Below are 25,460 nucleotides of genomic sequence, written 5' to 3' on the forward strand. Positions count from 1 at the left end.
GGAGCGTCGTGTTCCCTAGAGGCCTGTGCAGTGAGGGTGTCTCTGCCCATCACCTCCGCCCCTGCCCCCCATGACAGGTGGGGCCCTTAACTCCTTCCCACTTGGGCTCCCTGGGTGCTCAGCAGGCCAGCCTGAGTCCCCTGGCCCATTACGAATCCAGCACAATCCCTGCCTACACATACCCACGATCCATATTACTCACTCTCCCCGGACAGTGACTCCTGAAGTTCCTCCCTGGCGGCGGCTAAAGAAACAACTCTGGAGCCTCCACCTTTGAGGGCTCATGAGAGCATCCTTGCTCGCTTGGTTTTACAGAAGAACTATTCCCCCTCGCATCCCAGGAAGGAGTCTACTTGTTTGGGACACTTGCTGCGTTTAGGCCCCACACTGATGCCAGCTCCTGCTTGGCTATTTCCGTACATTTGTGAAATAACTTGTAGGGAATGTGGAAAAGTGTGCAAGAATAAGCCCATGTTTCTTGCCTAAACCTCAAAGCATGTGCTCTAAGGTTTATTCTGCAGAACCCTAGTGTTTGCTCACACACTCGAATGGGGAAGCTTTATAATATAATTGCTGGTTAATTAAGATTGCTGATGAAGAATAATGTGTCTGTTCTGCCTTGCAACCACCTGAAGGACCACAGCACACTTTTCAGAAATATGTATTGCAGTTTCCTTCACTGAATGTTTGATTCAACTTTATTTGCTCATTCTGGGTTAACTGTCACTTCTGTGGCCCTGCGGTGCAGAGCTGGGCTGTCGCCTGCCCACTCTCCTCTCTTCCCTCTTTCCCCTGCTCTTCCTTCCTTCTCTCCCATTTTGAACAAACATACATTTCTCACCTCTCCTGCTGCCTAAGTCACCCAGCAGGCCAGAGCCAGTCTCCATGCTGTGTGAGTCTGCAAGGCACTGCCCGGGTGGCCCCTGCACACGGCGGGCGCCTCGTCCTGTCTGCTGGCATTCATGGCTGAAGATTGTCGGCTCACAGTCTCTCTTAGTTTACATCATCTGCCTGGAATCTTGAGAACCCATGGGGTGGGGATACGGGGAGCCCTCAGCGATGCTTTTGGAATGAGCATCGGTCTCCCAGCCCAGCTCCCCCTGCAGTGAGCACAGAGCTGCATTGTCTCCTGAGCGGCTCTGTGACTTCTGCTGCCGGGCGCCAGCACGGAGCACGCAGAGAATGCGGCCTGCCGCTCAGCGCTGCTCCCGCCCTGGGGGTTTGCCACCTTGCCTTCCTTCCCCGCTTCCCATCCTGAACACTCTCAGTTGGAGTTCGAGACCATGGCGGTCGTCAACACCTGCCTTTGAGATGCATAAGTTGCCAGAGCACTGCTGGGCCTGCAGAGGTGAGATGTGCCATCAGAGGGGAGACGGGCCGTGCCGGTGCAGAGTGAGGATCCGGTGTCAGGGGCCGAAGCAGCCCTGGGACCTCTGGGCTGATGCCTTGTGTGAGTGGGAGTGATGCTCTCCTTCAGGGAAGCACCAGGACTTCTATGGTCTGGGTCCAGGAGGGAGGAACCTGTGAGGGCTCGAGGCAGCGTGAGCGTCATCTGTGCACCCTCGTGGTCTCCACAGGACCTGTCTTGCTGCCCAGTGGCCCCAGAGGCCCAGCCACCACGGGGATGTCTGGAAATCCCTGAAGGGCTGGCCCTTGAAGACTCTGAGCTCCCCTGAGGGGCCCTGGACACCAGGAAATTCCTGGCAGGACCATCTACCCACGCAGACTCCTTGCTGAGCATCCCCCAGCCCGGAAAGAGCAGCTCAGAAGAGGCCGGGGCTCGCGAGGGCAGAGAGGAAGAGTGGGGCCTCCGGGGGCGGGATGATGGGGGCGGTGTCAGAGGTGGTCTCCTCCGGCTCGCTGTCCCCACCGTCCGGGCCTTCAGCCAGGGCCGGGCTGGCTCTCACCACGCTGTCCTCAAGCTGCCCCTGCTGCCTCTTGGCCAGCGAGCCAGCTGGCTCCAGAGGCAGCTCCGTCGGGGTGTCCAGGCGCCGGAGGGCGCTGGGCTTCCTCGCCCCCTTCAGGATGCTCTTCACGTGGATGAAGAGGGAGCCAGGGCCCTCCCTGAGGGCTCCGTGGAAGGTGTAGGTCTGCTCGGTGTCCCCAGAGCCGGTGGTGCTCACCACGCTGCTGGAGGGGTCTGTGTACTGCTCCGGGGGGGCCGGCACCTCTGCTGCAGCCTTGATCTTTTTCCGCTTGCTCAGCAGGAAGTAGGCCAGACCGGTGATGATGAGCATAGAGCCTGGGAGAGATCTGGGAGGTCAGGATGCTGGGCGCATCCTCGAGAAGAGCCAGATGCCCACCGTCCCCGCGCAGGCAGCCTGCGCAGCCACCCTTAGGCCCCCAGTGCTCCAGCCCACACACCTAACTTGTCCTCACACACCCATATCAGACCCTGCGGCAGGCGGCTGCCTGGCCAGCAGGGGATGTCAGCGGGCCCGTCTGTGCTGGGGTCTTCACGGCGACCATTCGCCAGGAGGCCCTGTGCCTGAGGCCCCCTTCGTGTAGGAAGCTGATCCTTGTCCTGTTCCTGCCTGTCCTCCCTGCACTGTGCTCAGCCTCCCTCTCAGGGGTGGCTTGCTGTGTCTGGACCCGCAGCGCCTTCAGCAACCCTGGACTCCAGGTTGGATCAGAGCTTCCTTCTATTCCCAGGAGTGGGGACAGCCTCCTTTACCACCACCTGCCTCCAGCAAACACACGGGAAGGTGCAAAGCCCTTCGGGTGCAAGCCGGCACAGTGTTCCCGCCCCTCCTGGCCCCTCGCGCAGCCTCCAGGTGGAGGCCCCTCTGTCTCCTGCTGGGAGCCCGTCCTTGTCCAGAGGAAGGCGTGAAGGTGGCTCTCCTGCCTGCCAGGGCCGGAGCCTCCTGTGAGTCTCACACTCTCTAAAGGTAGGAGGCTGTGGCTCAGTCTGACCTTGGCAGTGCTGAGTCTGACTCTACTGAAGGCTGCCTGGAGTGGCCCTGAGACGCGGCTCTGCCTTTGAACCTCGTTTCCAAAGGCAGTCAGCTTCCTGGCATTTTAGATGGGTATTGAGGAGGGGTGCAGTTTTCACAGCTAGGGAGGGGAGAGAAGCGTCCCAGCAGAAAAAGTCATCACTGAAACCCAGAAGGCAGAAGCATCCGTTTCTGGCTTCTGAGGTCAGAAAACTGGGCTGGCTAGCAGGGTGAGTAGAGGGGGATAAGCGGAGGGGTTTGAGGGCCTTTGGGGGTCCCATTTAGTGTGCCTTCAAACCAGACTGAGGAGTTTGGACCTGAGTGCGTAGGGGCTAAGGAGACGCAAGGGTCTGGATGGAGAAGCGATCATCTCGCTCCCTCTGAAAGCTCAGATCGCACACAAGAATTGGAGAAAAGGTCAGTTTGCTTTTGTGGGTGTAACCTCTGGACATTTACAGGAAAAATGCGTTTCCTGGGACGTTCTTGTCTCTTGATCAGTTCCTCATCCCGACGATCTACACCAGGAAAGGGGCCAGTGGGGCCCTAGGGGCAGCATCACTGGAGGCCCGTGAGAGGGGGTTCAGAGCCTCCTGCTCAGAGCCCTCCCCTGGCCGGAGTCTGCCTGCCTCCACTACCTCCTGGAGCTCCTACCTGGGATGGTCACGTGCCAGACCAGGACGGGGTGGAGGAAGCAGGCCCCCGAGAGCAGCGTGTAGGCCAGGAACCTCTGGAAGCAGCCCAGCCAGCGGGCCTTCTCTCTTGCTCTGTAGGCCAGGGACCCTGGCTGACACCTGCGGGGAGGAAGTCCAGAATTGGCAGGAAGTAGGGAGGTGCCCGGAGAAGTCCCCGCAATGTAAAAAGCCCTCAGAGTCTGGGATTGGGTTCCATTACAGCAGTGTTCTCTGCAGCGGCCCCTGGTTGAACTCCTCCGAGGAGCTGAACTCCTCACTGTGGGTTTCACAGTTAGGGGGCCTTGCCTGAGCCTCTCCAGAGGGTCTCCAACAGTTTTTCTGAAAGGCCGTGCAGCCACAGCTGTCTGGTCTAGCGGGAGGAAGATAAATGCTCTCAGGAGGCTGCACAGGTGGTGGGAAGGAGCAGGCGCCTCAGGGGCACCTCGGGAAGCCCCTGGTGTGGTGGGGAAGGTGTGCAGCACAGCGGACCCTCGGCTGCGACAGTTGGAGGGCTGTGCTTTGTACTGGACACATGGGCAACCGGGCTGGAATCCAGCTGCACTCTGCTCAAAGGGGCTTCTCTGTTAACTGGCATGCAAGGACCACACACGGGCCTGGTAGAGGTCTGATGCTGCGCAGGTTTCCTTGAGGATGCTTCCTCCAAGTTGCAAAGGAAGTTCGTCTTTGTGTTTGGTTCCTCCTCCTTCACCCTCTGAAGTGGCCTGAAGCCGGACTTTGCACACAGCCCAGGCTTGCTTTGCAGGAATGGGAAGGCTGGGTTATGTGGGACCAGAGCCTCCTGCCACGGTCCATTGGCGCCCCCTGGTGGTCATTATTTGTTACAAACCCAGGGTGGGAATGGAGGAAGTCCAGAGAGGGCAGAATGCCCCTTTAGGGTGCGGGCAGCACCCTCTCCTGCCCTGAGAGGCTGCAAGGGTCCCTTAGCAGTGGTGTTCCTCAGAGATGGGGGAAGACTTCTGCCTCAGAGCTAATGCCCCTGGGAGGCAGCCAGCGGCCTTGCGAGATGCCAGGACAGCTGGATCTGAAGTCTGACTCTTCACGCTGACTGCCTAGGGACACAACTGCGTAGGTTCTGGGGATGCGGTCCAGCACTACACCTCGGCCACACCAACGACAGCTTCTGTGAGCTGAGCCCGAGTGGGCAGAGGCACAGCCCTCTGTGGCCACGCGGCCTCCCAAGACCCTGCCGGGTCTGCAGCCCTGCCCCACAGACGGGCCTGGAGGCCAAGGCCCGGACCCGCCCCTGCGTCCTGGCAGGAGGCAGAGTCGGTGCTCAATCCCAGCTCCGCATGCGCCAAGCTGGCCTTCTGTGGGGTCTGCCCCCTGGTGGCTGACTCAGATGGCGGGTACGGTGACTGGGTGTTTCCGGAGGACGAGGACGACTCTGCAAGTGGAGTCTGGTTGGTGTCAGGCCCTGATGGGTGTCAGTCCACTCCCTGGGTGGGGGAAGGGTGAAGGGGGCCACTGAGCCCCATGAGCCTGAGCCTAAGTCTGGGCCGGGGCTCACTGCAGGGTCGGGAGGGAACCCAGGCACCGCTGCTCCCGGAGCGGAACACTTCGCAGCCGTGTGCTCATGGGCGGAGGCGTCTGGGGTGTTTGGGTCTGGGGGTGTTGGGGGAGCTCCAGAGGCTACTTACTGGAAGCAGACGGACAGCAGCTGAGCCACAAAGTAGGCCCCTTCGCTCACGGAGACGGCGGCTCCTGTAAACCTGTGTGGAGACAGGTGAGGGAGGCCAGACACACCCTTCACGCTCCCTGGGAGTTTTCTCACAGCGCCCTGGCCTCCTGGGCTTCTCTGCATAGCTGAACAACGGACTGGGACGTTCTTGACCGGATCCTGCCATCCAGCCAACAGCCGCCAGGAGCTGCCTGGATGCCAGGCCCTGTGCTGGGCTGGGCTGGGCTGGTCCTCAGCAGTGGGCATGGGGTGGAGGCTGGGGCCCAGAGGGCGGTGAGGCCCAAGGCAGGCGCGACTACCTTGGCCCCACACTGCTGCTGGGACACTGGCAGGCATATCCATCCACCCAGGGCCACCAGGACTGTGGGTGAGCGAGGCAGCCATGTGGACAGGAGGAAGGCCTGCCCTGCTTCTGGGCTCCAGGACAGCGCGCAGTGGCCAGGGACAGGCTCCATGAGACAGGGAGGGCCTTCGGAGCCAGGGAAAGCCACTCTGTCTGGCAGGGGCTCCTGGGCTCAGGAGGCATAAGGGGAAAAATGCCAGGCTCTGGGAATGCTGGAGTGACTGGGAAGGCTCTCTTGTGCTCTACAGAATGGAGTAATGGCTTGGAGGGGCAGTGACATGGGTGCGTTTGAGAGAGTCAGAAGTTCCTGGGGTATAAACTGAGGGATAAGAAAGAAGGCAGAGGCCAGAGGATGACAATGGAGTGTAGGCTGGAGGCTGTGGGATCCATTGAAGATTGTCAGAAGGACCTAGTTTTAAGTGGCTGAAGCGGTGGAGTGGAGATGCGCCGGAAGGGTAGAATGGGATTGGGAGCTGATGGGTGTGATCCATGTATTAACAGCAAATCGAGGAGGCTGCCCTGCGGAGCAGCGCTGGGGAGGGCTCCTTAGGACACAGACCAGGGCACAGTGATGCGGGCAGGTGTGGGTGGGAGCAGGTGGGCACGGAGGACGCAGCCTGGTGTGCTGCAGGCAGATTGGTGGTCCCTCAAGACGGCCTGCTGAGAAGCTGGGTTGTCAGAACCGGCAGGGAAGGGACCCCAGGCTCTCCTCACCCCTGCACAGGTTTTTTTTTTCCCTCTAGGGGGCATTTGCAGAGGCAACTGGCAGAAGAGAAAGACAGAGGTTGAGAGACTCAAGGGACCCAGGTGGATGACTCTGGGCCCTGCTGGTCTTGGGCTTGGTGATGTGGGCTGAGCTGCTAACCCCTCTGAGTTCTTTTAATTTGCAAAACAGACTATATAATGTGCACTTCTCCTGAAACTCTGATGAAGTACAACATTTAACATTTAACTTTATGCTTGGCATGTAGAGGAGCTCAAATAGAGAGTCCTTTCAACTGATTCCCATCTCTCTAAAAAAAGAGCTTAATGTTTGCTGAATAAAGAAATGATTGATGAGATGGATAGATGGATGTATGGATGGGTAGGTGGAGGAGTGGGTGGGTGGATGGATGGATGGGTATGTGGAGGAGTGGGTGGGTGACTAGATGGATGGGTAGGTGGAAGGGTGGGTGGATGTATGGATGGATGGAATGCTGATTGGTTGGTTTATTGGATGATCTGTCTAAAGTCTTTTCCAAACAAGAGGATATTCCAGAAGCCCCCGCTACTCCTTTCGCCTTTGGTACAGAATGGAGCTCGTGTGGGGTGTGGGACGTGCTGCAGGTGAGTCTCTGCAGGACTGGGGTGAGCTGGACGAGAACATACTGGCAGGAAGGGGCCCGTGCACACACTCACAGCAGGTAGAAAGCCAGGCTTTTGAACTGTCCCCGGAGGAAGGTCTCAGTGCCCACGCCGATCAGCACTAAGGGAGGAGGAAGAGGAGGGAAGTGTGGGCCCAGGGCCTCCAGCCATGGCGCTGCCTTGTGGAGGCTCCTTGGCCATGAAGTCAGCCATCCCCCGGGCACTGGGAGCCAGGGGGTCTCTTCTCCGTGTGGCACAGGGAGCTGTGGCTGGGAAGGAGGGCAAGGAAACTTCTGGGTTGGTCTCTGGGAACAGGAGGGGATTTATGCACAAGCCCAGAGGCCTTTTAATTCAGCCTCCCCAGAGGAGATGCCCGTCCTCTTCCACACTGGCCACGCCGCCACCCCGAGTGCCCCCTGAAACAGCCCACAGACAGGCCGCGAGCCCCGGGCTCCTCAGCTGCCCTCCATGCGGAGTGGCGTCCGGGGCCTTCACCACCCTGTAGGCGCACGGGTGCTGTGAGTCTGGGCCCCGGTGCCCGGCTGTGGGCCTGCCCCCACCCCGTTCCCTTGCCCGGATCGCTGTTCTTGCTGTTTTCACGGCCTCGTTTTCGCTTGCTGGCTCGGCGGCTGCATCGAACACTCTTGGCTCACTGTGTTGGACCCAGTGCTGATGAAGCCCCTGGAGTTTTGCTCAGACACAAGATGCGGCTCGGCCTTGTCTCGCCTCCTATCCTTTCTTGGCAGTCGGTGTTTGTGCTCAAATACTTGAGCTTCCATGTGTCCACGATGAATCCATCTCAGAGCCAGCTCTGTGGACTTGCTGGGTCCTGGCTGTCTCCTCACTCTCGCGGCTTCACTCAGCCAGCCGTGGCTCCAGCCCATCTGCCCCAAGAAGGAAGCTCGCCGCAGACAGCGCGCAGGTTGTGTGGAGACGTTCTTCCCGCCGCAGTGACCCCGGATCAGACCTCTTCCTGGCCCTGCCTGGTTACGGCCGTGCGTCCTGTGTTACAGCCCAGGCACCCCGCGTTTCTCTCTGCAGGCTCTGAGGGCCCACACTGGCATTTGCCAGACTGTGGCGTCACCTCGCCTGCCCCGCAGAGAGCGAGGGCCGGGCTGCCGCTCCTGGCTGCCGGCGGGTGGCGCCCGTCTCTGCTGCACTGGGCCTGCTTCCCCGGGCAGTGGCGCCTCTTCCTCTCCCTGGGGGATGCCCTGGGTAAGCTCCCACGCTAGGGCGGCCTGAGCTCTTGATCCACGGCAGAAATTCTGACTTTTCACACGCAGGCTTCTGTCTCTCAGCCCCTAGCCCTTCCACCCCTCACCTCGCGGTGGGATGCAGAAGGCCTTCAGGGAGAAGGGGACAGAGCTCTCCCGTCTAGGAAGGGGATACCAGTGTATCCCTAGGGACTGGGTTCTAGCGCGCCCTGTGCTTGGGGGTCACGGTGGTGGAGGACACCACACCTCTGTCCTCGTCAAGTTGTAACTGACTTCTGGCTTGTCCCAGGTTAAGAGTCGGGGATACCCTGACGCTTCCTGCCCCTCTGCAGCGCTAACACAACCTGCAGAGCACTCAGCGGATCGCATACAATGCTTGCACTTGTTCTGGCTCCTCCCAGCAGCCCCAGGACTCAGGGAGTTCTATACGCCCCCTTCTACAGGGGTGGAGGTGAGGCTCAGTGACCGTGTAGTTCTCCCAAGGACACACCTAGAAAGTAAAGGACCTACGAAACAAAATTGAGAATTCCAGCTCCAGGCCTAGGGCCACTTCCTGGTTTCCACTGTGGACCTGTGTGTGTGTGTGACGCAGTGTGTGTGTGTGTGACGCAGTGTGTGTGTGAGACGCAGTGTGTGTGTGTGTGTGTGACGCAGTGTGTGTGTGTGACGCAGTGTGTGTGTGTGTGTGGCGCAGTGTGTGTGTGTGTGTGACGCAGTGTGTGTGTGTGTGACGCAGTGTGTGTGTGAGATGCAGTGTGTGTGTGTGACGCAGTGTGTGTGTGTGTGACGCAGTGTGTGTGTGTGACGCAGTGTGTGTGCGTGTGACGCAGTGTGTGTGTGAGATGCAGTGTGTGTGTGTGTGACGCAGTGTGTGTGTGTGACGCAGTGTGTGTGCGTGTGACGCAGTGTGTGCGTGTGACGCAGTGTGTGTGCGTGTGACGCAGTGTGTGTGTGTGACGCAGTGTGTGTGTGACGCAGTGTGTGTGCGTGTGATGCAGTATGTGTGTGTGTGTGACGCAGTGTGTGTGTGTGTGACGCAGTGTGTGTGTGTGTGACGCAGTGTGTGTGTGTGACGCAGTGTGTGTGTGACGCAGTGTGTGTGACGCAGTGTGTGTGCGTGTGACGCAGTGTGTGTGTGAGTGACGCAGTGTGTGTGCGTGTGACGCAGTGTGTGTGTGACGCAGTGTGTGTGTGTGACGCAGTGTGTGTGTGTCGCAGTGTGTGTGCGTGTGACGCAGTGTGTGTGTGACGCAGTGTGTGTGCGTGTGACGCAGTGTGTGTGTGAGTGACGCAGTGTGTGTGCGTGTGACGCAGTGTGTGTGTGTGACGCAGTGTGTGTGTGTGACGCAGTGTGTGTGTGACGCAGTGTGTGTGTGAGTGACGCAGTGTGTGTGCGTGTGACGCAGTGTGTGTGTGTGACGCAGTGTGTGTGTGACGCAGTGTGTGTGTGACGCAGTGTGTGCGTGTGACGCAGTGTGTGTGTGAGTGACGCAGTGTGTGTGCGTGTGACGCAGTGTGTGTGTGTGACGCAGTGTGTGTGCGTGTGACGCAGTGTGTGTGTGTGTGTGTGACGCAGTGTGTGTGTGTGACGCAGTGTGTGTGTGTGACGCAGTGTGTGTGTGAGTGACGCAGTGTGTGTGCGTGTGACGCAGTGTGTGTGTGTGACGCAGTGTGTGTGTGTGACGCAGTGTGTGTGTGACGCAGTGTGTGTGCGTGTGACGCAGTGTGTGTGTGTGACGCAGTGTGTGTGTGCGTGTGACGCAGTGTGTGTGTGAGTGACGCAGTGTGTGTGCGTGTGACGCAGTGTGTGTGTGACGCAGTGTGTGTGTGACGCAGTGTGTGTGCGTGTGACGCAGTGTGTGTGTGTGACGCAGTGTGTGTGTGACGCAGTGTGTGTGCGTGTGACGCAGTGTGTGTGTGTGACGCAGTGTGTGTGTGACGCAGTGTGTGTGCGTGTGACGCAGTGTGTGTGTGTGTGACGCAGTGTGTGTGTGTGTGATGCAGTATGTGTGTGTGTGTGACGCAGTGTGTGTGCGTGTGACGCAGTGTGTGTGTGACGCAGTGTGTGCGTGTGACGCAGTGTGTGTGTGAGTGACGCAGTGTGTGTGTGACGCAGTGTGTGCGTGTGACGCAGTGTGTGTGCGTGTGACGCAGTGTGTGTGTGTGACGCAGTGTGTGTGACGCAGTGTGTGTGCGTGTGACGCAGTGTGTGTGCGTGTGACGCAGTGTGTGTGTGTGACGCAGTGTGTGTGTGACGCAGTGTGTGTGCGTGTGACGCAGTGTGTGTGTGTGTGTGACGCAGTGTGTGTGTGTGTGACGCAGTGTGTGTGCGTGTGACGCAGTGTGTGTGTGTGTGTGACGCAGTGTGTGTGTGTGACGCAGTGTGTGTGCGTGTGACGCAGTGTGTGTGTGAGATGCAGTGTGTGTGTGTGACGCAGTATGTGTGTGTGTGACGCAGTGTGTGTGTGTGTGACGCAGTGTGTGTGCGTGTGACGCAGTGTGTGTGTGACGCAGTGTGTGTGCGTGTGACGCAGTGTGTGTGCGTGTGACGCAGTGTGTGTGCGTGTGACGCAGTGTGTGTGTGACGCAGTGTGTGTGTGAGATGCAGTGTGTGTGTGTGATGCAGTGTGTGTGTGAGATGCAGCGAATATTCATGTATTTAGTTTTCACTATGTTTTCTGTCCTGTTTTCGGCATTTGCATTTATTAACTTATTTAAGGGGCTTCTCAAGTGCCTCTAGGTCAGGAAGATCCCCTGGAGAAGAGAATGGCAACCCACTCCAGGATTCTTGCCTGGAGAATCCCATGGACAGAGGAGCCTGGCGGGCTGCGGTCCATCGGGTCACAAAGAGTCGGACACGACTGAAGCGACTTGGCGTACCACACAACTTATTTAGTCCTCACAAGAGTTTTATGTGAGAGTACTATGTTACCCTCATTTTATGTCAGAGGTGCTGGAGGCGTAGAGTGTAAGTAAAACCAGCCCATCAGCCAGCCAGTCATGGACGTCTAAGTCAGATCCTGCGCTTTAGTTTCCATTTGCCAGTTAATAGTTCTGCTGATCTCTCTGAGGACTCAGTGAGTTAATTAATGCCAAGCACATCACAGGTGCTCAGTGAGATCACTAATTTCTGGCACAAGAATACAGCCCAGCCCAGGTGAGGACCTCCACACGGGGTCTGTGGGAAGGGACCCTCTGCCCACGGCAATTCTCACGGTTGTTCACCTCTGGGGTGAGGCGGGGCCTTCCTCCACCTCTGCGCTCTTTGCACACTTGCACTGCTCCTGGCGGATGACCAGCAGATGGCAGGAGAGGTTCTCGGGAACTCAGCCCCTTTCCCTAACTTGCACCCCTTTGGCGCATGGAGAGCTATTTTGATGTCTTTAAACAGAGCCCAGTAGTCAAAGGGGCATTTCAGGAACACTCTAGAGGCAGTGCTTGTTTGTAGCTTAAAAAATGAGAATAACAGGGACTTCCCTGGACCCTAGTGGGTAAGATTCTGCACGTCGAGTGCAGGGGGTGTGGGTTTGAGAACTGGTTGGAGAACTAAGGTCTGCCATGCTGCATGGTGAGGCCAAAAGAGAAAAAGAAAATTTAAAAATGAGAATAACAATAGGAAAAAGAGTTGGGTTGGAATCCTGGTTCTGAGTGGGTAATTGTGGATTAGTAGTTAAACCATGGAGAAGGAAATGGCAACCCACTCCAGTGTTCTTGCCTGGAGAATCCCAGGGACAGGGGAGCCTGGTGGGCCGCCGTCTATGGGGTCACACAGAGTCAGACAAGACTGAAGTGACTTAGCAGCAGCGGCAGTTAAACCATGGGGCTTCCCAGGTGGTGCTTGCGATAAAGAACCCGCCTGGCAATGCAGGAGACATAAGAGATGCAGGTTTGATCCCTGGGTTGGGAAGATCCCCTGGAGGAGGGCGTGGCAACCCTCTCCAGTATTCTTGCCTGGAGAATCCCGTGGACAGAGGAGCCTGGTGGGCCAGATCCATAGGGTCACAAAGAGTCAGACAAGACTGAAGAGATTTAGTACGCATGTCCTCACCCCTCACTTAGCCCATCTGATCTGGGTTCGCCATGTGTGGAATGTGTAGAATTAGTTCTATCTCCCAGAGTTGTTGCTTAGATTGGGGAAAATAATGCGTTTTGTGCTGAGAGATGTCAGGTGGTCCAGACACACGAGTTCCTTCCTCCCTCTGACTCTGGCCTGTTCAGCTCTCCCAGCCTCCAGGTAGCCCATTTTGGAGCAAGGGAAGTGAGGTCACCCTTCCAAGGGCTCTCAACCAACAATAAGCATGCTAGTTTCGCAAGCCCAGGGACAGAGGGAATGGCCTTTGGTTGGAGGAGGAGGGCAGGGGGCTGGAGTTGGGAGCATGACCCCTCAGGCCAAGAGATCCATAGAGAACTCTCATGGGAGGCCTGAAAGGCCCTTTGACACTGGGGCCAAGGGTTCCCCTGCTTGATTCTCCTAGTTTTGGGGCTCATGTTCTGAAAGGCAGACCACTGACTTTGTGGCAATGCTGATGGATGTGAAGTCTTTCCTTTCCTCTGTACCCATCTGTCTGCTTGTGGCCTTGCCCCTGCTTCTGCCTGGCCGCTGCCTGCCCAGGCTGCACGGCATCTCCCGGCAGCTGTTCCTGGACTGTGCTTCCATCTCCTCTTCCGTGGTTCTGCAGGGCTCTGCATAAATGGGCCAACCTACATCAGCCACTCACCCCATAAAGTGACGCTGGGCGTTTCGCCATGAGCTGGGGCTGGGGACAGAGGAGCTGACGGTGTGAGGATGAAGGTGGGGGATAAAGGCCATCACGTCTCCTGGATCAAGGCTTCATTATAACGTCTCTATAGAGAAATTGCCCCAGACCAGCCTTGATTCTGAGCTGCATCGTTCTTTGTGCTATAGGTGGTAGGGGTGCTGGGCCCACTGAGCAGCCTTAGACTCCTTCCATCCCTCCTGGTCACCCATCCTGTAGGGTCCTCTTGCCCTGGTCCCAGCCCAACAGAACCACCTTACAAGCCCGCCCCGACACAGCCCGTCCCAGCCCTCCATCTCCCTTCCCCTCACAGTCTCTGGGGAAGCATCTTTCCCGGAGTCTTGCTATACTCAACATCTGTGGGCAAGCCTGGCCTCCTCACCTCATCCCCTGGCCTCTCATTGCTTTCCCTCTTGTCTGAGCTGTGTCCAGCCACAGCATTTTCTTCTCCCAGAGGCCAGGGCTTTCTTCTGAGTTGCCGTCCTGAGCTGTTTGTTCTAATCAGCCTTAGCAGGGATCAGAGATTCTAGACCTGCAGTGCAGGCCTGGGCCAGGCACACAGCAGAGCATATTTCCAGGCATCTCAAAGCTCTGGTCCCAGAGTGTGGTTGGACAGAAGTGTGGGTGGATGTGCTGGGCTGCGGCAAAGAGAATGGGAGGCTTGATCAGAAAAGCAGGATCCGGTTCCTCACGCAAATGGCAGCTCCTTTGTCTGCATCTCTATTCCAGAAAATGGGGATCATAAAACATGCATAACTGGCCATGAGCCTCAGTCTTAGTAAATTATAGAGTGTTGTGCAAATGTAGTTGATGGTTAATAGCATTATTAGGAGAGGCAGGGCATTCCCATCTGTAGCCATGGGGGAAGGGGAGGGTTTATTCTTATCCTTTCTTTCCACTAATACATGTTTTTATTGTGGCACAAGAGCTCTTCTCTGTATACAAATGTTGTTCATTGATTTTCCTGTCTCGCAGATCCCTTCTACAGTCTCAACTGATGTAAATGGTCCAAAGCCCCATCTACCTTTACACCTCATGTGTAAGCCTCTCTGTGTATCCTGCTAGTATCCATGTGCTCCTGAGGATGGGGCCTGTCTGGGTCGGGGTTACGGCTGATGGCTGAGAGGCTGTCTCCACAGATTCTGACCCCTGCTTCCTCTGCTTCAGGGCCAGCGCCACGGCTGGTTGGAGCTTATCAGCCACTGGGCTGAGTTTTGACACCTGTCTTGCATTCAGCGCAAGCCTCCCTGGTGGCTCAGGCAGTGAATGACCTGCCTGCCAGTGCAGGAGACCTGGGCTTGGTCCCTGGGTTGGGAAGATCCTCTGGAGAAGGGAAAGGCAACCCACTCCAGTATTCTTGCCCGGAGAATCCCGTGGACAGAGGAGCCTGGTGAGCTGCAGTCCGCGGGGTCACAAAGATTTGGACACGACTGCGTAACACTTGCACTTTCATTCGCATGCAGTGCAGTGTCCTGGTGAGAACGTAGGACACTCCTCAGAGGTCACTAGAGGCCGTGCGAACTGACTTTCCACGCCAGTTTTGGCCCTGGATGCCTGGGGAGCTGGGGGAGAAGGTCGTACTCACTGCTGCTGAAGGTAGCTCTTAACACCCCACGTTGTATTTATTGATTTTCTTCATCCACAGCTATGGCGTATCTCCTACTGGTCATAATGTCTGCAGGGACATCTCTGGTAGGGAAACGCTGGTCTGATGACAATGGCTGGGGATGGTTCAGAAGGGGCCACGGCTGACTGTAGACCTGAAAGCTATGTCTGCACCATTTCTAAGAACCCAGAGATGCAGGAACTAGCTGCTAAGAATCCAATGAGACAATAAGGTAGTAGTTGCAAGCTTCTTAACTCAGAAGGAGCTGTGGCAGATTCGAAGTATGGCACGGAAGTTTGCTCGGGTGTTGAGAGCCATTCAGTGGACACCTAGGAACCAGGGTTCAGACACACTATGAGACGAGGCCAAGATTTTACAGAAGAAAATTTTAGATGTTCAGTTAGAAGAGATTAGAGTATAGGGTGGTTCTTCGTGCCCTCCATCAGCACTCACATGCCTGCTTAGGCAGAATGTTCTGAAAGCAAGAGAGTCCTCTTTCTCCACCCGATTCTGTGTCTTAGACTGTAGGGGACCATCCAAGAGGTCTGTTTTGTCTGGCCTTGTAGACTGGCCAAAGTGCCTTGGCAGGTTGCGGTGATGCCTCCTCGGCCTTCATCCCCTTGGTATCCACACCCTTTGTTATATGCCAGTGCAGTCCCTTGCACTAAAGAGAAGTCTGTCTCCTCACCCCTTGAATCTGGGCTCAGCACCGTGACTTGCTTTGGACAGCAGGATTGTCAGGTAACAGGCAAGCACAGATGTGAACCGGACTTGGGAACCGGACCTACCCTCTCGTGTCCCTGCCGTTATCGTAGGCATGTGTCTATGCCAGCCTGCTGGAGCACCAGGGGCCTTATCACCCCAGCCAAGGCGAGTCTAGATGGACCAACAGCTGTCTGATCCTCAGAGAGGTGAGTGCACTCGTCTGTGTGAGCAGAGCCTCCTGGCCTACTCGCCCAGATGTGCGAACAATGACAGCTCCTTTCTGGGGACGCCTCTTGCCGTCCAGTGGTTCAGACTGTGCTGCCACTGCAGGGGATGGGGGTTTGATCTTGGGTCCAAGGACTAAGATTCTGCATGCCTTGTAGACACACGCACAAAGCTTATGGCTGTATGTCTAAGGTTTTGAAGTAACAGCATTGTTTTGGCATAGATAGCTGACGTATCTACTACTGAAATCAGCTTTATTGTGGTATAGTTGCCATGCAATGAGCCGCATGCGTTTAAGTGTGCGACTCGCTAAGTATTAAATATGTATACACCAGGGAAACCACTACTCCACTCACGATAATGAACACATGTACCACCCCAAAGTTTCCTTGTGTCTTGTAACCCCACCCTCCCACCTTTGTATCCACTCCCCTGCGTGCATTCTTGCCAAGTCGCTTCAGCTCTGTCTGACCCTTTGGGACCCTGTGGGACGTAGCCTGCCTCCGTCTCCTCTGCCCATGGGGTTTCCCAGGCAAGAACACTGGAGTGGCTTGCCGGGCTCTCCTTCGGGGATCTTCCTCACCCAGGGGTCAGGCCTGTGCCTCCTCCGTCCCCGGCACTTGCAGGCGGGCTCTCCATCGTGGTGCCACCTGGGCGCCCTCATGTCCCCTCCCGGGAGCCGCCAGCCCGTCTTCTGGCACTCGAGATTAGTTTGCAGTTTATGGACATTTATGCAAACGGGATCATACAAGATGTACTCCTTTGCTATCTGCTTTCACTCATCATAATCATTCTGAGATTTATTCATATTATAGTTATCAATCGTCCATGCCTTTCTATTGCCGAGTAGTATGGACATATGCTTTGCTTTGTAGCTTACCTGTTGATGGGCACTTGGGTTGTTCCTAGTTTGGGCTATTACAAATAAAGATATTATGAGTCTTTAAGTACAATCTCTGTATGAACACAGATTTCTTTTCTCTTGGATGAATACCCAGAAGCAAAATGCCTGGATCATGTGGTAGGTGTATGTTTAATTTTTAAAGAAACTGCCAAACCATTTCCGTAGTGAGTATACCATCTTAAATTGCCATCAGTAGTGTATGAGAGTTCCACATCCTTGCCGACCCTTCAGCATTTGGTATAGTGAGTCTTTTTAATTTTAGCCTTTCCAACAGGTATGTGGTAGTGTCTCACTGTGGTTTTGATTTGCGTTTTCTAAATGACTACTGATGTGGACTGTTTCTTCATGTGCTTATTTATCATTGTGTCTCTGCTGATTTATTTTCCATTCTTTTAACATTACACTTTCAAGAGGGATGTTTTTAAGTTTGAAGTTATGCAGTTTATCAATTTGTTCTTCTGTGAATTGGACTTTTGATATTGTACCTAAAAACATCTCTGCCTAACACATCACTAAGGTTTTATCCTATTGTCTAGAAGTTTTATAGTCTTTTTTTATGTTTATGTCTAACCATTTTGAATCATTTCTTTGTGGGTACCCTTAAAAAATTTTTTTGTTTTTGGCTACACCATGTGGCATGCGCCCAGTCAGGGACTGAACACGTGCCCCCTGCACTGGACACAGAGTCTTAACCACTGGCTCACCAGCGGTCTTGTGATTTCTTTGTCTAGTTTTGATAACCCAACAATGCTAGTTCATAGAGTGCCTTGTGAACCATCTCCTCCTTTTCAAATTTCTGGAACGGCTACGTAGCAGAGTATTAGCTCTTCCTTTAGGGTTATAAGAGTCAAGATTAAGAAACCACCCGGGACAATACTGCCTTTTGCTGGTGACGTCGTTTACATGGAGAGGCCCTACAGACTTTCGCTGCTGCTGCTGCTGATATTGACCTGGATGCAGAATGGCATCCTTCTTGCAGAAACCCACAGAAGAAACTTCTTCTAGATCTTGGCTTCAAGTCAAAGTATTTGGCTCAAGTATTTGATTCTCATGCTTTCTTGTATTCAAACAGAATGTATGTGCTCACTCACCTTCCATATGGCAGCTTTCCTGGCCTTAGGAAACACTGACTATGCCTCCAGTTGCTCTCTGCTTTTGCTGCACATACCATGTCTCTTTATCAGATCTTTACCCAGGCCTGTGGCAAGCTAGGAAGGCTCGGGGGACAGCCCCGCATTAGCCGTTTGTTTCTGCCTTCCTTCTTGATGGCAATTCTCTTCAGTTGGCTGCACAGACTAAAGACAATTCTCAAAATAACTGTTAGCCCACGGAAAATATAATGCGGCTACCATCTTTCCTCTGGTTTCATCACTACACGTGGTGTAGGAATAATCAGCGTCCTGTGGCGTGATCTCAACGGCCCAAGCTCAAAATGTGAAGAAAAATATGACTCAGGGTAAGAGCTTTCACGGTATCGCCCCCTTTTCCTTTCTAGCCTCAAGGATCATATGTTAACGTGTTCCTTTCCTCTGATCTTCCTTTTCCATCCTGCAAGGAGATCCCACAGCTCACACAGTGCCGTCCATCTGTCCTGCACACTCCTCTAGAATCAGACAGTGCTGAGCGGGAATCTACATGCCACGACGTTTGCTGATTTCGTCATTGGATGCTCATGACCCCAGAAGGCAGATGAATTGTTATCCTTACTTCATAGATGAGAAAACTGACATTTAAAATGAGTAGGTGACATGCCTAAAGTCACATGTCTAGTAAGTGGTAGAGAGGGACACAGATTCGCCCTCCCAAATACTGTGCTTCAGAGCCAGGCACTGGGGCATGCATTTGCTAGCTTGTCTCCCCGGTCAGATCATACCCGTCTCTAGGTTAGAGGTCATACCATTCTAATCTGTGTCCACATTGTGCAAAGTGGGAACTCCGCCAATATTTTCCAGATAAATGAGTCTTAGGTGGACGTCTAGACGTTTGTTCTAACTCTAAGAAGGAGGAGAGCGAAGTGAAAGTGTCCATTGCTCAGCTGTGTCTGATTCTCTGTGACCCCATGGACTGTAGCCCACCAGGCTCCTCTCCGTCCATGGAATTCTCCAGGCAAGAATACTGCAGTGGGTAACCATTCCCCTCTCCAGGGAATCTTCCCAACTCGGGGATCGAGCCTGGGCCTCCTGCTTTGCAGGAGGATTCTTTACTGTCTGAGCCACCAGGGAAGCCCCTAACAAGGAAGTCACAGGCATAAAGAAATAGAGAGAGAAATGCTTGGACCAGATTTATCATCTCCCAATGGTAGGAGCATCTTCCCTGCTGGCTCAGACGATAAAGCGTCTGCCTGCAGTGAGGGAGACCCAGGTTCAATCCCTGGGTCAGGAAGATCTCCTGCAGAAGGAAATGGCAACCCACTCCAGTATTCTTGCCTGGAAAATCCCATGGATGGAGAAGCCTGGTAGGCTACAGTCCATGGGGTCACAAAGAGTCGGACACGACTGAGCAACTTCACTTTCACTTAATGATAGGAGGGTGGAACAAAGATGGGACTATTTCATTTGCTCCCTGGGACAGAGTGGAAAACAGTCTATATCCACTTGTAAGATCTGAGAACAATAAGGTCTTGCTTGGGTAATAAAGCCACCTGCAGACTGCTGGAGTGCATGAAGCTTCCCTAGGTGGCAGGAGAAGGTCACAGGGACATACATTTAACAAGGGTGGACATTAGTGTGAAGGGCCCAAGATGACTGTCCCAGAAGCATCAGTTGTTTTTCTTCCAAAGGCTTTAAATAGGACTAAAGTCAGACTATGCATTTGCTGTACTCTTTAAAAAATAATGAGAACATCTAGGTTTAAATGCTTCCTTTATCCTGGTCTATATTAATAAGCCAAGTCTCCATTTGAGTGGGCTGGGCAAGGCATGGGGCTGTCAGGAATGCAGCTCTGTCGTTTATGCAGAGAAGAGGTTAATGGGTCAAGAACCTGGAACAAAACAAAATTCCTAAGTGACCCCAGGTTGATCCCACACTGATTTGTGATAGGCAGGATTTGCTTAAAATGGCTTCGTCTCAAGCCAGCTCATTTTCCTGTTGGCCGTGTGGTGTCCTCTTGGGAGATGTGTGCCGACAGCCCCCAGACACACTTCTGTAGGCTAGAGGTCATACCATCCTAATCCACGTGCCTACGCTGCACGAAGTGGGGACTCCGTCAGTGTCTGCCAGTTGAATGGACCCTAGGTGGGCTCCAGACATTCTGTTCCACTGCATCAGCACGCGGTGACGGGCAGACTGGCCCCCCAGCACCAGACCTGCTCCTTGCAGTGTGCTCAGCTGCTAAGTCGTGTCCGACTCTTTGCAACCACGTGGACGGCAGCCCGCCAGGCTCCTCTGTCCATAGGATTTTCCTGGCAAGAATACTGGAGCGGGTTGTTGTGCCCTCCTCCAGGGGATCTTCCTGAGCCAGGGATCAAACCCATGTTCCCTGAATTACAGGCAGATTCTTGACCGCTGCGCCACCCGGGAAGACCAAACCTGCTGTTCACTGGCTGTTTAACCTCTCCCAAACTACCAGAACATTCTAATCCTTCACTTCCTCATTTGTCAAATGAGGTTTAGCTCAGCACTTGGTCCTCTTGGACACTGGCACATCTGCGGCAGTGACTTTAATTAATAATTGACTTCCGAGTGTGTTGTCAGCCCGGTATCTCTGGACACATACGTGGGAGGTCCTACTGTGACCCTTCCCTCTGGAAATGTGCGCAGATTTGTCTGTCCAGATGAGGTGCAGGAGTGAGTGTGGCTGGAGAGAGTCACGGTGGTGCTGGTCAAAGCGCGCTTGGGAATCGTTCAAAGAGCACGAGCAGCTGGAATGGACACCCGTGACTTCACAGACCTAGAGAACGAACGGACGGCTACCAGTGGGGACGCAGAGGGTGCAGGGCAATAGAGGAGCAGGCACAAGAAGCCCAAAGGGTCACTGCGGAATTATACGAAGGCACGTGTGTGAGACTTTCGAAAGTAAAGTGCCATGGGATTAAACGGATCTTTCGTTCCGTAAAATCGATCACATAATATTGCAGATAAAAGAAGGCCAGTCTTTCGATTTAGGAAGTGTTTGGCCAACCTTCCTTTGTCTCCGTGGAACTCTGTCCACTCTCGGCATGACCCTGCCTGCCTGAGGCTGTGCCCAGTCCGGAGGGACCAATGGTGGGGGCTCTAGACCACCAGGGTGGCCTCACCCAGTCACATGTGTGTCTGTGTGTCTGGTGCCACATCTCAGCAAAGGAGGGACTCCCGGTGCCTTCCATGGCCAGGGAAGGGGTACCAGTGAAAGATGCTAGCCAAGTGTATGGTAAATGGGGTCTGTGATGATCTGGGAAACTTACGATGGATCCAAAGGCAAGAACAGTCTCATTTTCTGATTTTAAAATACTTCTGTCTGGGGTGAAATCTGTGAAGCCTGGGTGCCCTTGTTTGGCGGTGGCACTTGTGTGCACTTGTGCTGTGGGGCTGGCTGTGGGTGGGACAGCAGTGGCCTGTGGGACCCCTGGACACCCTAGTGGAGCTTCATTTGGAGGGGCTGAATGGGGAGTAAGAGACGAGTTGAGCCAAGAAGCCCCTGCACAAGGCATGCGTTGGCCACAGCCGCTGGGCTCGCCACCCTGGGGTGTGTCCCCAGGGCCGGGGACCTTCCGAGCTGCCGACAGCCCCAGGTCCTTCTGCGGAGGGAGAGGGAGACGGGGGAGGGGTTGCTGGATCAGGAGCTGCCTGGTCCCTGCAGGTGGCACTCCGGGTGACCTGGCTCACGTGCGTTTCCCAGTTTCTAGGAAACTCAGGCTCCTCTGCACAGGGGGACCAGGGCTACTTTAGGTTTCCCAGGGTTTCTGCAAAGTGACAGCCTCTGACTCAAGTCTGATTTCCCCTCTAGCAGCAATGCCCCTATTCACAAGGCCTGGACTTCTCAACAGAGGATTTCAAGAAAAAAAAAAAAAAGGCTTAAGGGAATAAGGAATTTGCAGACCTTACACATTGGAAATAGGCCAGCAGTTCAGGGATGCTGAAAGAAACTTGAGATTTTCCTAAGATGACTAACACCCCTCTTTCTAGCTTCCCACCTGCTCCTAGCATGCTAGAAAGCCCCAAAACACCATTCCTGGAAAACCTGGACATTAGAAAGCAATATGGTGTGCTATATTTAACCTGGTCCCTATATCAAAACCAAGCAGGAGGCCCATCCTCTGCATCAACGGTGGCTTTCTGCAAGAGATGAGGGTTGTGGTTCAGAGGTGCAGTTTGTGTATGTGTGTGGTGTGTGTGTGTGTGGTGTGTGTGGTGTGTGTGTGTGGTATGTGTGTGTGGTGTGTGTGTGGTGTGTGTGTGTGTGGTGTGTGTGTGTGTGGTGTGTGTGTGTGGTGTGTTTGTGTGTGTGGTGTGTGTATGTGTGTGTGGTGTGTGTGGTGTGTGTGTGTGTGTGGTGTGTGTGTGTGTGGGGCACTATATGTGTGTTGCTGCAGACCCTTCCACTGGCTGAGATAAATCAGACCTTTAAACTGTCTGCAGCTAATCCATTAGAAGTTTATAAACCTCTTAAAACAGCTTCCCAACGGAGCCAGGCCTCCCCTCCAGGCAGAGTATGACAGGGAGAAGTGTCACTGTGATTTCTGACAAATGAAAGGGGTGCGTTTTACATATTAGGAAACCAAGACTTAGAGGATGGCGGGGTGGAGTCCAGACCAGCAGTGGTAGAGGGTAGGACCCCAGACACAGAAACCCTTCGGGTTAACCTCCCTCCCCAAGGCTGGATGGGAAGGTGGCTTGGGGCTCTTTCCTCCAGGTGCAAGCCACATGGCGGTTCCAGCAGAGGTTGGAGCTGAGGCCTCCATTTGTTATTTACCCAGAACCCTCAGCAGAGCGATTCTGGACCCTCTAGTGCCCCTGGGGCATGAGGCTTCTTGCCCTGGGAAGAAGGAGCTCTTTGGCCAGAGTCCTGGCCTTTTAAAAAGTCGAGGGATCAGGGTTCCAGGTCTGCTGTCCTGATTTGTAGCATGACCTTGAGCAAGGTCACTACCCCTATTTGAATTTCAGTGCTCTGTTTTGTAACAGGATGGGTGGGATTAGACCGTTGACGACAGCCCTCCTTGTGCTAACTCAGGGTTACATGCGAGGAAAGTCTGTTTGCTAGCATATTACCTTGGGAATGACACAGATCCCCGTGGAGCTCTGAAGTATGTCCTAGGGCTTCTCTCAAGAGGCTTACACACTCAGTTCCACTCAGCTATGCTCAGTTCCTGCATCCTTGACCTTCCAAAACACCTGGCCAGCAGGGCCAGTTATCTTTATCATAAAGACCAGAGAGCACCACCCCAGAGCACCCAGGTGGCTTTCCCCAGGTCGTGCATCGGTGAGTGACAGGGCTGGGGACTAGCACTGTTTGAGATCAGCTGGGGGCAATTTCCCATTTGCCAAGATGCATGCATGAGATTGTGAGCAGTGTGGGAAGGCAAGACTTGATCAGCAGTGGGTGTCTCTTCCTGGTCTTTAAAGTTCAGTGGGGCCCAGAGCTAAGGGTTCAGAGTGCTGGTTGCTCACTTTCCCAGCAAAGGTCCTGACCACCCCGGGGGCACCGGGCTCAGGACCGGGTGTGAGCTGGGGAAGTGAGCAGGCAGAGCGCGGAGTCACAGCTGCTCAGGTGCTTCTGTGACCACCCATCTTCCCAGCAAGCCGGGCTGGGGGGGGAAGAGCAGCCCAGCACGGGGAACTGTTTCTTCCCCAAACCCATGGTGCTCTAAGGGAAGCCTGGGACCTCTGAGTCTGGCTGTCCTCCGTGAGGTGGGCTGCGTTTGGCATAAAACAAGGTGCCCTCCATTGGCCATTTCCATGTCCCTCCAGTGAGCAATCCGGTTTTCACCTTTGCCCTTTACACTTTCACCTCAGGTCTCCCCCATCCACCTCACAACAGTCCCCAGGAAGGGGTGTGGCCCCCTCAACTCATTTCACAGATGTCAATGCTGAGGGTTCCCAAAGTCACATGGATGGCGGGTGGCCAAGCGGAGATTCTGTACCATGCCCCCGGGTCCCAGCCCCAGGCTCAGCCCGCTGCGTCTGCCACTGCCCTGAAGAGCCGCGTTTCCGGGGTTTGGGGGCAGGAGGTGAAGATGTGGCCAGGTGTTTCTGCCCATCCCCCACTGGCCGGCGCCCATCCCCCACTGGCCGGCGCCCATCCCCCGCTGGCCGGCGCCCGCCCCTTGGGCAGCCCTGTGTGCTGTGCCCAGTGTGCAGGGGGCTGGAGCTGGGAGGCAGGGTCTTACCTGCAGCGGTGGTGATGCCCAGGAGCCGACAGGTGTATTCCAGCCCCATCCAGAACACCTGCTGCTTCATGGCGCCAGGGGCGAGGCAGGGTCCCAGCAGGGCAGGCAGCAGAAGCTCTGGCCCGAGAGGTTCCAGGTTGCCTGTGTGCAGTGGGAGGCTGTGGCTGCCAGCTCTGGGCTTGTGCACCCTGCCTTCCCAAACCAGTCCAGGCCACCTCAGCCTGGCCGAGGTGTGAATAGAGCTCACCTTCCCAGCTTGCCAGGTGCTCGGCTTAATCATTACCTTGGAAGAATGCCCTCACTGCTCAGCACAGCCAGGGCCTGGTCTGGAGCTGCCGCGGCCCCAGTGTGGCCGCTGGAGATCAGGCCGATTAGGGCTGGGCTGGAGGCAGCCTGGAGCTGGCAATTAACTGTTTCTGGCTGGGAGGAGGGAGTCGGCCAGGGAGCCAGCCCAGGCTGTTCCTTACTGGGCAGCAGAAAGGCCCAGAGAGAGTCACACCTGGGCCTCAAGTCTGAGGGTCTGAGAGTCGGTGTCTGGCAGGTTTGTGTCTGTGTGTGTGTATGGGAGAGAGGCATGTGTCTTTAAATCCCAGAAACAACTTTTGAAAGGAGTCCCAAGCTTCTATTCTTCTGCACATAGGTGGATTAGAAAGCTTTCAAGTCTGCGGCACATTTGGACTCTGACTAGACATGCTTAGCTCAGGCCCATGCCACACACAGAATTTTCTCCATCCCTGATATGTGTCCCTGACAGGTGATGTGGGAAATTACTGTGATGCTTTGGGAGGTGAGTCTCTATGTCAATAATTAACTGAGTGACCTTGGGGAAACCCAAAGACATGCGTGTGCCTTGTTAACTTTTGCAGGAAACAAATGGGAGGGTTTGCCTGGATTGATGGTCCTCAAAACATGTTCTGAGGGAGGCTTGGAGGAAACTGCCTTCTAAAATTGGACAATGGTGGGCTTTTATTAATTTTTAATTTACTAACTGACATAGATCAAATTCTATCAAGCCTTCGTTTTCCTTCCAGACATTTTCCTAAAATTTTTTATGCCTCTGCCCCTGTGGGATAGACAACAAAAACAACCACTAAATTAGGAGGAAAAAAAAAATCCTCAAACCAATGGTCTGTGGTGACCTAAATGGGAAGGAAATCAAAAAAAAAAAAAAAAAAGGAGATATATGTGTTTGTAGAACTGACTCTGCCGCACAGCAGAAACGAACACAACATTATAAGGGAACCGTACTCCAAAAAAAACAAAACACAAAAAACCCAAACCCAGGCCAGGTTCTAGTAACTATAAAAAACTCAGGCATAGTCTGCTTTGCTTCTCTTTGTTGAAAATGTATATACCGTCATATAAGAAATACTCTTTCTATTAAATTTATTTTAATTTAATCAACTTGACCAAGATTTCATAAAGAATTCTAGAACCCGTATTTTTCACACTCCTTTCCCACTTTGAATGAGTTTAAGAACCTCTGTGTTCATGTGATCTTTAAGACTGAGGTTAAAAAAAGTATGATTTAGCACATTTATTAAGTTTTTTGTTGCTGACTGTGTTTTAGCAGCAGACAACTCCAAACTTCCCAATCTAAACAGGGCTTGGCAGTTGCACGCTCTCCTGATGTGGTACCTGGCTCTCTATGGCACACGCTGAATTGCACATGTGGAGATGCTGGGGGCTGGGGTCAGCACCCTGTGGCTCATGTCCTTGAGGAATCTGTCCTCCCTGAGCTCCTTGGGAAGCTCTG

General features: G+C 54.3%; 1 protein-coding gene across 2 annotated transcripts; it reads right to left on the reverse strand.

Annotated features, from left to right (window-relative positions):
* Positions 1-680: 680 nt before the first annotated feature.
* Positions 681-24,083, reverse strand: TMEM72 (transmembrane protein 72). 2 transcript variants are annotated; one of them, XM_027962273.2, is made up of 6 exons: positions 23,988-24,083; positions 23,705-23,845; positions 7,045-7,111; positions 5,263-5,334; positions 3,585-3,724; positions 681-2,242 (listed from the first exon to the last, which is right to left on the reverse strand). In XM_027962273.2, the coding sequence occupies exons 2-6, from the start codon at positions 23,772-23,774 to the stop codon at positions 1,764-1,766; spliced, it is 828 nt and encodes a 275-aa protein (XP_027818074.1). In that variant the 5' UTR covers positions 23,775-23,845; positions 23,988-24,083; the 3' UTR covers positions 681-1,763. The 2 variants fall into 2 exon arrangements, with proteins under 2 accessions (XP_027818074.1, XP_042097052.1); XM_042241118.1 differs by having other exon boundaries at positions 23,952-24,083.
* Between the last annotated feature and the right edge of the window lie 1,377 nt (positions 24,084-25,460).

The sequence above is a fragment of the Ovis aries genome, chromosome 25 (assembly GCF_016772045.2).
Source record: "Ovis aries strain OAR_USU_Benz2616 breed Rambouillet chromosome 25, ARS-UI_Ramb_v3.0, whole genome shotgun sequence".
NCBI classification, from domain to species: Eukaryota; Metazoa; Chordata; class Mammalia; order Artiodactyla; family Bovidae; genus Ovis; species Ovis aries.